The 12,364-nt window shown below is 43.7% G+C and overlaps 1 protein-coding gene and 1 long non-coding RNA gene across 2 annotated transcripts; both read right to left on the reverse strand.

Annotated features, from left to right (window-relative positions):
• Window positions 1–197: 197 nt before the first annotated feature.
• LOC123812833 lies at window positions 198–1,427 on the reverse strand. Its single transcript, XR_006784627.1, has 4 exons — window positions 1,313–1,427; window positions 1,173–1,197; window positions 763–785; window positions 198–523 (listed from the first exon to the last, which is right to left on the reverse strand). It is a non-coding gene; the product is annotated as an uncharacterized LOC123812833 (long non-coding RNA).
• A 2,003-nt stretch (window positions 1,428–3,430) lies between these two features.
• Window positions 3,431–12,333, reverse strand: PA2G4 (proliferation-associated 2G4). Its single transcript, XM_045829831.1, has 13 exons — window positions 12,104–12,333; window positions 9,837–9,965; window positions 9,481–9,586; window positions 9,318–9,387; window positions 8,975–9,067; window positions 6,384–6,447; window positions 6,061–6,139; window positions 5,833–5,911; window positions 5,607–5,740; window positions 5,218–5,312; window positions 4,968–5,095; window positions 4,765–4,818; window positions 3,431–4,559 (listed from the first exon to the last, which is right to left on the reverse strand). The coding sequence occupies exons 1-13, from the start codon at window positions 12,189–12,191 to the stop codon at window positions 4,494–4,496; spliced, it is 1,185 nt and encodes a 394-aa protein (XP_045685787.1). The 5' UTR covers window positions 12,192–12,333; the 3' UTR covers window positions 3,431–4,493.
• Window positions 12,334–12,364: the final 31 nt, after the last annotated feature.

The raw sequence follows: 12,364 nt of genomic DNA on the forward strand, positions 1-12,364 counted from the left end.
GTTGGCGAACCACCTGGTTCCCCAGACTTCCACTAGTCTGAGGGCCGGGGAGCAAATGTGGGGTAGGGGCAGGGTCCACACCCCTGGAGTAGGCTTTGTAACTTCACAATCTACAGCATTGGGTAGTAACAGGGCCCACTGTACTGATAGAATACCCAGCCAATGGAACCATAAAAACCACAAAACAGACAGTTTTCTTCAGCTAAGAAGAAATGATTTATTGTACACACTCAGCCACAAATGATAACAGAACCAGTCCAGAATGTCACAGGTCCAGGGCAAAGGACCAAAAGGGACTATTGTTGTAAAAGCAGCGTGGGTCTCTCAAAAGGTGGTCGCGGAGATCAGACTTTATGTTCTACATCCATCGACAAGTTCTCGATAGCAGGCATGCAGTCGAACAATTTGTACCAGTGTCCCTGGCCTCTGGCTTCCCTTATTTCTGCTCCTGTGGCTTCCATGGGTACACAAGCTAGCAGTTTACTTGGACCTCTGCCTCATCTTTCTTCTTTTGCGCTTCAGCCTGAAAAGCAGACAAAGGAATACACCCCCTTCCTTCAAGCCAGCGTAGTCCACCTTAATGTGTGCACAATACAAAGTTGTGAAATGTTCAAGCACTACATTTTGGCCTGACAATTCAATGCTCAAAACATTTTAAATCTCCTATTCCTTTCGATTTCTAAACCAAATGTTCCTCCGAAGTTTCGTCCAAGGCATACTCCATTCATTTCCCGCCCCCGGTGCCCGCAATGGTTAACATACCTGCGCATTCGCTTCTTCCTCCACTGCCAACAGATCATAACCAGAAACAAAGAATAAAAAGACCATTGGTTTTAGTGATAACTTTAAATAGGGATGTGGAGAATAGTAGTTAGAACCAGGCAGGTTGTCGACCAAATATGAGGGCTTAGTCACAGTAATCACATCAATAAAGCCTCCTAACCGCCTCCCCCCCGCAAGTAATCCCCGAAATCCGCGTGCGCTCTTCTCTCCGCACAACACTTACCCAACTACCTTTTCTGCGTCTCCCCACGTTATCCTTCCTCTATCACTAGCTTTTGTACGATTTTGAGAACCCAGCAGTTCAGAAACCATGGCGGACTTCCCTTGCCTGGGTCTCCACCCCCAATCCTCAACTCCTACAGCTCAGCTTACAGTCGGAGACTGCTTACCTTGGCTCTCATGGCGCAGAGGTTTCTAGGGGTAAAAAGAAAAAGGCTACAGTTAGTTTGCTGTGATGATGGTAAGTGCAGACACTAGATGTTAATGGATTGTACGCGGAATCCACACACGGGCCACAAACATCACGCACCTAAGAAGATGGCGTTAAGGCCGAGAGAAGGCCAATTGCCCGCCTACGGGTATTTAAGGGAGCGTTCATTGTCGTCACTTCCGCAGCTTGGCCCTACCTCCAGGGGAGTAACAATGGCTTCCGGTCCCACACATAACACGTGAGTGATTTACTTTTCTTGGAAAAGTGTGTTGTGAATTTCAGTTACAAAATTCCCCATCCCCAGTTTTGTTATGAGGGCACTGTGTTACTTAAACATGAGCACCTATTTCCAATATGACACCTGGAGGAGTAGGCGAGGAAAGGATAGCGACTTCCGCCTTCCCTCTCATTGCTTTATGGGAGTTGCAGTTTCCTGGCGACACCCTCCATTTTATTATGAATAGGTGCGTACTGTGGAAAAATTCCTAATTTGTTTACTGCTTTGCCTTATTTTTTACACTAAATTGCCGCAGGGAGACTGTTTCAGAACATCCAGAGGTCTTAAGGTTCCAGGACATGGGAGGGTATGTGAAATTGGATTGTCAAGATAAACTTTCCTAGCCAGCAGTGATCTTCCCCTTTGCCTGAGGCAGAATGTAATTAGATTGTTTGCCACAGTGCATCTTGTTCAGAAAGTGATTCAGTGATTTTCCCTACCAATGAAGAGGGGAAGATGGCTATCTTATCTAGAACCAAGAATGGTATTTGGTATGATAAAGAACTTACTAGTATCAGGGTATGACAGGTCAGAAGCACCTGGTAAACAGGTAAGTAAAGATTTGGCTACAGTTAGTTGTGAAGAATGGAAAGGAATCCTTAACCAGACTTCACCTCACTCACTGATTTGTAATCCCTCCTTTTTTGGTGGTTTCCCTTTGTAACTTATGCAGTAACACATCACTCTTTTAACTCTATTAAAACAAGGTTTTTAAAACTTGGGACCCTTGTATTAAATGTTTAAGTAGTTCTAGTGTTTTCATCATCATAATAAAGTTTTTGAAGATAAAAGTGAAAGCCATAGCAGAATTATTTAATTATCAAGTCAACTAGTATTTTTACCTGTTGATTGCCCAGTCTATAAGCTCTTATGAAGAGCTGTTTCTTCACTGTGGTATTTCTAGCATGCCTCATATGTAAGATGCTCAAATCTAGTAAATTATTTTAGGCTGACCCAGAAAAATATCATAACACTAAAGGCATCCTTCCTGGCTTCCTAAGTCAAGATAAACACTTGCAGAGTTTTACGAGGTCTGTGTAGGAAAAGTCCACCCATTGTTAATATAACAAGAGTGGTTTGCAAGACATCAATATAACCTGGCAGCCAAGGAACATGGACTGGAATGTGCATGTGTGAACAGTGACAACTTCATTGTACTAGTCAGTAGGGGTGGTAGACACCTTTGAGTGAGCATGTGTATCGCGTGGCCCTAGCATTCAAACTGACTGGTAGAGCAGGTGGAGCTATGAATATGTATTAAATTTTGTGTTAAGCTTGAACATTCCTCTGCCAAAACCATTCAGAGGATTCAGAAGGCTACAGCTATGGGCAACTGGTGATTAGTAGCTTCTTAAGGACAACATGCCTGCTCATGCATCACCTATGGTGCAGGGTATTTTGGAGAAACATCAAGTCACGCAGGTGACTCAACGCCCCCCTACAGCCCAGATTTGGCACCCTGCAACTGCTGGCTTTTCCTAAAAGTAAAATCACCTTTGAAAGGGAAGAGATTTCAGACCATCATTGAGATTCAGGAAAATATGACAGGGCAACTGATGGCAACTGGAAGTGTATGAGGTCCCAAGGTGCCAACTTTGAAGGGGACAGAGGTCTCATTGTCCTTTGTAGGTTTCTTGTGTCTTCTTCAATAAATGTGTTTTCTGTATTACATGGCTGGGTATCTTCTGAACAGACCTGTGTATTTCACAGTACACATTAAATGTGTTAGTCCTGAACAAAATGTCAGCAGCAAGGTTGATGTTTTTACTTTAGAAAATTAAATCAAGCCCCCATAGAAAATTTACTGTCTAGGATTTCTCTTTGGGTTGGGGAAATAAATATTCCTTGTTTTAGAGAGAATATAGCTCATGGAAAAACAACTCCAAATGATCACTTCAACTAACCCACCTGCACCAAATAAGAGCAGCAAAGGCACATGATTATGAGCAAATCCAAATTTATTTTAACACCATGTCATTTTCAATGTTTAAAAACCTCATAAGTTAGCAGGAGCCCTGGTTCCCTGGGACAGCATGACAGCATGCCAGAGGTACTGAATGAAATTCGTCACCTTTCTCTCCAAACCCCTAGCAATTCACCCAATTCAAGTCCATAGCTTTAGAAAGCCAGGAGTTGTCTCTTCAGTCTGCTCCTCTGGTTTCTGGTCTTTCTCTCAAGGGAGGGAGATCAAAATACTTCAAAAAAGAACAAAACCACAGTTGAGCTTCCAGCTCAGGTTTTTAAGATGGAGCAAGGGAAGACCCCAGTGACTCCAAAGAAATGGACTGGTTGAAGTAAGTTCCTCCTTTACAGCTTTGGGGAGGAGGGGGAGAGCTGTAAAAAGTCCTGCAGAACAAAAATGACTAAAAAGACTTACAAATGAGGATCATTTCGTAGATGAGAATCCCTTGTTAAGTGCAGGCTCCAGCTCCTAAAAAAGGGAGCGGCCTGACCAGACAGCCTGGATCAAAAAAGGACTCTACCACGTGAATAAAAACAAATCTGAAGAACAGTTCCTCTCTACTTTGAGGCCAGATAAAATACTTGGGAAGAGTGGGAAGAGGAACAAGCCCCAACAGATGGGAAAATGCTGATACCAGAGTGTATAAAAAAATTTCAGCTGAATTTTTAGTGGTGGTGGCTCCTTTAGCCTCCTCCCTGTTCTGTTGTAGGGCCATAAACCTCGACCAAGCAGAGAGTGGTAGAAAAAGGCTAGAAAGAGGGGCTTGAAGACGATGGATTTTGACTCCTGATTTTATTACTGAATTTCTCTTTTCTAGTTAAAGTAGTCTTCAGTGGCTGGGAAGCTTGGCCTCCCAAGACCAGAGTCAGTTGGAGCTGGTTGTTGTTGGAAGGGGTTGGGTTGGGAGACTGGGATGGGGGGGCAGGGAGACACCCTGCTCTGCTGGCGGTCCTGGGTGAAGACGAACTGCACTTCAGAGCCTGGGCTGTGGTGGAAAGGGGATGAGGCAGGAGCGGCAAGCTGGGGAGATGGGCCCCACCTCAGTCTCCAGCTTCATTCTCTTCTAATGTTTCTCCACTGGTGGCATTCTCTGCAGTCTTGGAGGCCTATATTCAAGGAAAAAAGAGGGAGAAGACTGTCAAATTTCCTTGTGGTACTGTTTGGGGAACCAAGGACAAAAATACTCTTAATTCTCTAGGTCAGGGCTGAGAAGAGGGGAAACGAAGACATACAAAAATCTATACCACACCACGACCCAGGAAAGTAGAAGAGGGATCAGGCTGATCCCACCAAAGAAGGGTAATAACACACCTTCTTTTTTTTCTTTTTCTGGGTTTTCCGACTTGCAGAACTCTGGAGGAGGGCCTGGACAATAAGAAGGAAAACAAATTTTGAAGAACTTGGAAGAAACAATCTCACTTCAAAACTGTAGCTCTTTTCAGGACCTTGCTGACATTTAATCCTCACTTCCAGGACAGGTTCCACGTGCTCACCACTTCCCAGCCCACACAAACCTTTAGTTCTGCATCCTGGACCTCCATCTCAGACTTGTAAAGGTCAGGATCAAAGGGACCACTGGTTATCCGCATGGGGCCATTGGGCATGAGCAGAACTGTAAATTTAAACTGGGCAACAAATTCACCTATGGAAGAGAGAAGTGTTTTGATAAAATGTTCCCTTGTTATACTTTTTCTATAACATATAGGGAGAAAGGAAGGAATCATATACCCAGTTCCAAAGTGAAACTCTTGTTTTAGAACTTACCCTCCTTCTCATAGAGAACATTAAATGGCTGCAGCAATTCATGTTTGGCGCACTCCACCACACCCATCCGGGCCTTCTTCTCATCTTCAAATGCTCTGGTAGAAGACAAATTCAGGTATCCTTAACTCCATATCAAGTCTTACCATTTTGCTCATGTTTTTAAATAGCTCCTACCCTCAGGCAAAAATCACGGTTAGAACTGCTCTTTCACATTCCCCTCAATGAGGGATATGGGGAGCATAAGAGAACCCTTGCATGCAGGCTGGAATTACAAGTCTAGGCAGGAGGGGAGAGAGAGAGGGAGGGGTGGAGGAAGGAACAGTGTTCCTGGGTGTGTGGTCTATGACTCACACTAGTTCCAAGTCCTGTCCTTGTTAAGTGCAGTATACCTTAAAGTAAATGGCATGGCATCAAAACGTCTTTCAACTTCACTGAAGAAGGCACGTGAAGTTTTCATTTTCAGGCCATATTGTTTAGAAGGATCTCGTTTATAAATGGTGGTTCTCTGCCCTGCATCCTTGGCCTAAAAGAGTAAGTTAGGTCACATTTGTTCTGGTGTTCTTGGAACACACCCTCAGTCAGCCCTCTTTGCTAGCTCTGGTAAACACTCCTCACCTTGCCCTCTCCTGAGCTGACGAGAACATCTACAGCATATACTTCATGTACCTCAAATTCAGCTTTTTCGTGGTCCTTCCTAAAAGGAAGAAAAAGGAAACCATAAGGAGCAGTAAGTAGTTCCTGATTTGGAGTAGAAAGTGAACAAAATTAGGCTGGAAGTACAGAAGAAAAAAATTCATCACTAGTCTGGTATGGTGGAAGGTGAAAGGTAGGATTGGCACCTACTTCTGCTGGTCTGTGGGATTCTGGATAATGGTTTTCTCTCCATCAATGACATGCTGCTTCAACTGGTGTGACAGCATACCTGTAGAGAGGACAAAGCCTATGGTACCAGCTATCTAGAATCCCAACAGGTTTCCAAATCCACCCACCTAAGTAGTTTGATGGGGCGGGCAGTGAGAGGAAGGTAACTGGCTATGGAAATGGACGGCACTGACGTCTTTGGCTTAGACTGTACTAGAGCCGGGATGGACCCTTAAGGGAGAAGGCCTTAATTCTGCTAAATCACTAGGTACTTAGACCCTCAACCCTGTTATCTGAGGTCTCACCTTCTATTGGTGTGCAGTTAAATGAGTGGGCGACTTTGTTCCAGGCTTCCGTCACTTGTGTGTTCTAGAAGTACAAGATCAAATAAAAGGTGAGATATTAGGGGCTAATAAATTCTCTACCATGTGAATAAGAAGCATAAAAGAACTGAGAGTTCTAATATTCCCATAAAGTACAAGGACTCTGTTTTTTCATGTCATAGTCCTATCAGTCCCTACAACCTAAACATACCTTACACTTGCATATCCTTTTACAAAGGGCTTTCACAAAGATGGTCTAATTAGACAGCAATTCTGGAAAATAAGTAGGGTACTTCTATATCCCAATCTAGATGATGAGGACACTGAGGCTCAGAAAGTTTAAATGATTTGTCCAGGATTAAACTAGAGAACAGAATGAACTTGGTATAGTCCTGGTTGGATAGCTCAGTTGATTAGAGCGTTACCCCGATATGTCAAAGTTGCAGGTTCAATCCCTGGTCAGAGCACATACAAGAACCAAACAAAGACCCCGGCTGGTGTGGCTCAGTGGGTTGGGAGCCAGTTTATGGGCCAAAGGGTCACAGGTTGGACTCCCTATCCGGGGCACATGCCTGGGCTGCAGGCCAAATCCCCAGTAGGGGGTGTGCGAGAGGCAACCACACACTGATGTTTCTCTCCCTCCCTTCCCCTCTCTCTAGAAATAAACATATAATTTAAAAAAATAGAAAAAAAGAACCAACCAATGAATACATAAATAAGTGGAACTACAAATTGATGTCTCTCTATCAAATGAATCAATAAATTAAAAATAAAACAATACAACAAAGAATCTGGTATAAACCCAGGTTTTATGATGAGAAGTTCTGTGTTTATTCCATTATACATGACATTCTAATCTGTTGAGAAGGGACAGCAAACTCTTATTTTCCTCTTACCTCTTTCAAACGTGATCTGATCCTTACCTAAGCTACAGTTCTTAGACAAAAAGAAGAGTGAATAACTAATCCCAGCTAATATTATTAAAATATGTGCTAGGTACTGTCATAATCACTACATGGATCATCTCAATCATTAGAAAAACCCTGTAAAAATAAGGCACAATTTTACTTTTCCTATTTTACAGATGAGGAAATTTGAACTGATTTTTAACTAGTAAGAGGTGGCAACAGGGCAAGAACCCAGAAAGTCTGATGTCATAGCTAGACAAAACTACCTTCCAGTGAAGATACACAATATTTAAATACACAAATATAAATAATAAATGTGTAAAATAATACTAGTTAACATAAGTGTTTACTATGTGCCAGGTACTGTTCAAAGTGCTTAACAGCTCTATGAAGTAGACATCATTATAAGAAAACTAAGAGGTTTAAATGAAAATTATGCAATTAAGTAATAATGGGGATGAATTACAAATTAATTAAAAGCATGAAGAACAAGAAAGTACAAAAAGGGAGCAAGACAAAAGATAATACTTTAGATATCAAACAGATCTCTGGAAACTCAAGTGTTAGAAAAATGTCTCCCTTGGCAGGGCAGCTTGGTTGGTTAGAGCATTGTCTTGGTACACCAGGGTTATGGCTTCTATCCCCAGTCAGGACACATATAGAATCAACCAGTGAATGCATAAATAGTGGAACAGCAAAAAACAAACAAACAAAACAAAATGTTTTTCTCTAAAATCAATAAAATTAAAAAGAAAAAATATCTCCACTCATAGTTTAACATACTACATTGTATTAATTTGTGAGAAGTTCATGATCCCTGGGCTTCCCAATACTGTCTTGCAAGATACAGAACAATAGCTTTCCTTTGTCACCAGTTTACCAGCATTATTACTGTCTTATAATCTTTTAAAATCGAGTTTTAAAATACACCTGTACTTGCTCTGGCTGGTGTGGCTCAGTGGGTTGAGCACAGGCCTGCGAACCATGCCTGGGTTGCGGGCTAGGTCCCCAGTAGGGGGCACGTGAGAGGCAAACACACTGATGTTTCTCTCCCTCTCTCCCTTCCTTTTTCTCTCTCTAAAAATAAATAAAATAATAAAAAAAACCCATATCTGTACTTTATTATAAGCTATCTATCTCAAATTATTTTCAGGGACACACATCAAAAACAAGAAAAAGGAAGGATCTCTGTAGGCTCCATATATCCCACATAGCAAACACGGAACTGTGTATGGTAGGCACTCAGGGGCTGCTATTTATTATTAAGCTCTTTAGTTCCTGTGTCTTCTCTTACAGAATTCTCATCCTATGAGGTAGTTAATTTTAAAATGCTATTTGTTTTAGTCCTGGCTGATGTGGCTCAGTGGATTGAGTGCTGGCCTGTGAACTGAAGGGTTGTGGGCCAGGTCCCCAGTTGGGGGTGTGCAAGAGGCAACCAATCTATATTTCTCTTGCACATCAATGTTTCTCTCCCTCTCATTCTCCCTCCCTTCCCCTCTCTCTAAAAATAAATAAATAAAATCTTTAAAAAATAAAAGGCTATTTGTTTTATAAAAGGCTATGAGAAAAGTTGAAAGTTAATATAGAATAGCTATAGATGTACAGTGTAGGTGTTTAGTGTATTTTGGGCTCCATCGAGTTTTGGAGTTGGACTGAACAGCTCACCTGGTTTCCAGGTTTGACCAGGCGTAGGGCAGCTTCAGCACAAAGGTGAGCTGCCTTGATGACATCTGCTTTCCTCCCTGTTACTTGGGTGCCCTGTAGATAAGGAAATATAATCAGTGCCTTCCTGGAAAGGTCTCAGCTGGTTATTCAGTTACTATCTGTGTGCCCACTAAGTAAGGCCAGCCAATGAGCAGGAGAGAAAAATACCCCTTTTATCTTTTATTTTTCTATATACTCTTGAAACTTATGTGGTGTTAGAGGGTGGGGATAAGAAACAATCGGTAGTATTGCTGACCCTCCCTCTTCCCCACAGGCTGCATAAAATTCAAGCAAGACCATCTACCTGAGCTACACCAACCACAAAAGTGTGAGCCACATTAGCGATGAAACCATCCACGTGGACCCCAAGGTCACTGAAAAGTAAGAGAAGAATATATAGCATTAACAACTGGGACTATGTAAATGCTTAGGAAAAAGACAAGCGCTCTAAAATGATTTAAACTTACATTTTTACCAAGTCACCTTCCTTAAGAATATAGTCTTGGTCGCTCTTCAAAGGGGAGAAGTGACATACACAGTTATTTACTGAAATGCTGGTGGGAAAGGCAATACCTGCAAAGAGAGGATCATCGGCCTCACTGCCTTGCTCTCTTTGAGCCCTGCTGCCCTCAGAAAAGTGGAAGGATCATCTTTAAGGTCTTGCCTAAGTTTAATCAGTTTGCATTAGGTGGGAAACTGTCTCGTAACCCACTTGTTACTCCAAATATCTCAACCAGAGGTGGGGTGAGAGTTACATCATTATGACAAACAGGATTGAATAAGGGTCGAACTTGGGAAATTAGTGGGGGGTTGATTTTCTTACCTTTCTTCATTTCTTTTTCTTTCTTGAAAATTTTTCCTGTCTCTTCCATAATCATGGCATCACCTTTCTCACACAGGCTCAGTACCGACACACCTGAGCAGGATGCTTCCACCAAAGACCGAAGAACCCCTGGGGGCAGAATCCCACCATGTCAGTCCCACATGTGTTGTCTAAATTACAATCTAAGCAGCCCTGGGTGGTGTAGCTCAGTGGATTGAGCACAGGCTGCCAACCAAAGGGTTGCCAGTTTGATTCCCAGTCAGGGCACATGCCTGGGTTGCAGGCTAGGTCCCCAGTGGGGGCCATGTGAGAGGCAACCACACATTGATGTTTCTCTCCCTCTCTTTCTGCCTCCCTTCCTCTCCTTCTAAAAATAAATAAAATAAAATTTTTTTTAAAAAGTCCTTCTTTTCTAGAAAGAAAGAAAGAAAGAAAGAAAGAAAGAAAGAAAGAAAGAAAGAAAGAAAAAGAAAGAAAGAGAAAGAAAGAACAATCTAAGCAACACCTAGAAGTTGGTCCCAGAGTTTCTAATACTCCCTATGACATTACCCTAAGGCTGAAGGAAGGAACATATTTTACCTTTTGGAATGTACTGAGCTGTAACCTCTAAATTTCTACCTTCCTCTCCTAAAATAAAGAAATCAACATTCCCATCCCTTCCTTATGCATGACAGCTGGGTATATACAATGTCTCCCTAGGCAAGGAAGACTTGCCAAAGATACCTGTAATGTGGTAGGACAGAATTATGAACTTCAAAGGGAACCTCACCAAGGTATCTCATATACACACAAAGCAACCAGAAGACATTCAGAGGTATCAGGAACAACAGGAAAGTAGGCACAGAACTGCTGACTCAAAGCTGCTGCACTGTGAAACTACCTACTCCCTTCTCAGACAACCAATTAGTTGCTAATAATTCAATTTATGTAGACTTATTTCCGCACAAACAAGTATATAAGCCAAGGGGACTTAATCTAAGGTATGTGACCCAAAAGAGTTTCAAACTTGTAATTGTAATCACAAGAACCCTAGAAGTTATAAACTTCGAGAGGGAAAATTTTTTTTCTGATTCAAATCACTAATATTATATATAAAAATATGCCAAAAATAGGGGTACTATACTAAATGTCCATTATGTGATAAAGCATCTCCATGTCCCATCCTGAACTTCAGGTTTGATTTGTTTGATCTAAGTTTTGGTAATTCTTTGGAGCCAGAAACTCAGGTTTTTACATGTAGGACCAGAGGCACCCTAAAACCTATCTCTACTGTCAAAAACACTTAAAAGCCTAAGGATAAGCACTTTCTGTCCCCTGGACTGGGTTTGAAATTGGGAAGGTGATTTGGAAATAGAGAAAATAGAAAGTGAGACATCTGCCTACAGTAGCAGGCAGCTGCTGAGAAAGTCCGAGTAGTCCTAATAAGGATGACTTCTGAGATCCTAAGATCAGCGTTCCCCTTCCAGTATTCACAAGTTTGCCCAGCTGGGGTGAAGACCTCAGAAACACTCCTCGAGTTGTCAAGCGCCTGAGATCAATCAAAGTTGAAGGCTAACTAAGGCTACCTGCACAGACTGAAGACAATAATGAACAACTTCAAAAAAATGCCAGATATACGTCCAAGAGGGTGTCAGGAGCTCCGTGAGTGCCCCACAACGGTCCCTCAGCTGGCCCAGGAGAGGAAGGGGGCCCCCAAAAGGGAAAGAGCTGAAGTAAAGAACGAAAGACTTAAGCAAAGCACGTGTTAGGGAAGCTTGTGTCAGCGACGGTAGGAGGAAGGCAGCTGGAGATCTGTAAAGGGACCCGGCAACATGTGCCTGTGCCGGCTTGGCTCCTGACGCCCGGGAGCCGCGACAAAATAGAGGGGCTCTTCCGTTGCCAACAGCTAGGTGTTTCCTTTTCGAGGTAGCCTCGCCGCTGCCAAAATTAGAGGAGGCAGGTATCCAAACGAAAGGGTGAGCAGAAGATGCGCCTGGCCTCCTTAGCAACGGCCTAAGGTTCGCGCCGGCCAGGTACCCTATTCTGAGCTCTTCACCGTCGTCCGCCCGCACCTCCAGACAACAACCCAGGCCTGGACGCTCAGGTCCCAGACGCGACACGGTCTTCCCACCACCAGCGGACCGCGCCACCCTCAGCGGACCGGCGCGGAGCCCTCAGTAGCTCACTCGGCATGACCCCACCGCTCAGCCGCTCCCGGGCCAGCCTAGTGCCGTCCCCCTAGCCTCTCTCCCTCAGCCCAGAACCCGGACCCCTGAGGCCGCACTCACGGTTGGCGATGTCGCCCCCCATCTTATACTTGGTCACGACCAGGTCCTCGGCGATAGTTTGCTCCTGCTGCTCGTCCTCACCCGACATCTTCCCGCCGCCACCACCACTGCAGCCTCGTTCCTCTCACCCGCCGCCTCGGTCTCCCTTCCTAGCCACAGGCTGTGGTCAGAGCTCCTTCGATTTGCGAGAAGAGCGCGAGCAAAAGCGCGAGCAAGCAAGGGAGCAGGCGGGCGAGCGAGAAGCTGAGAGCGCGCGGGCTG

This window comes from Phyllostomus hastatus, unplaced genomic scaffold, assembly GCF_019186645.2.
Source record: "Phyllostomus hastatus isolate PE091 unplaced genomic scaffold, TTU_PhHast_1.1 phas_scaffold_93, whole genome shotgun sequence".
Taxonomy (NCBI): domain Eukaryota; kingdom Metazoa; phylum Chordata; class Mammalia; order Chiroptera; family Phyllostomidae; genus Phyllostomus; species Phyllostomus hastatus.

Coding starts and splice junctions, on each gene's coding strand:
- PA2G4 (XM_045829831.1), bottom strand. CDS start 12,191: ATGTCGGGTGAGGACGAGCAGCAGGAGCAAACTATCGCCGAGGACCTG. Junction 9,388..9,480: donor GAAGGTGACTTGGTAAAAAT/GTAAGTTTAAAT, acceptor CTTACTTTTCAG/TGACCTTGGGGTCCACGTGG. Junction 5,741..5,832: donor TCAGCTCAGGAGAGGGCAAG/GTGAGGAGTGTT, acceptor TTACTCTTTTAG/GCCAAGGATGCAGGGCAGAG.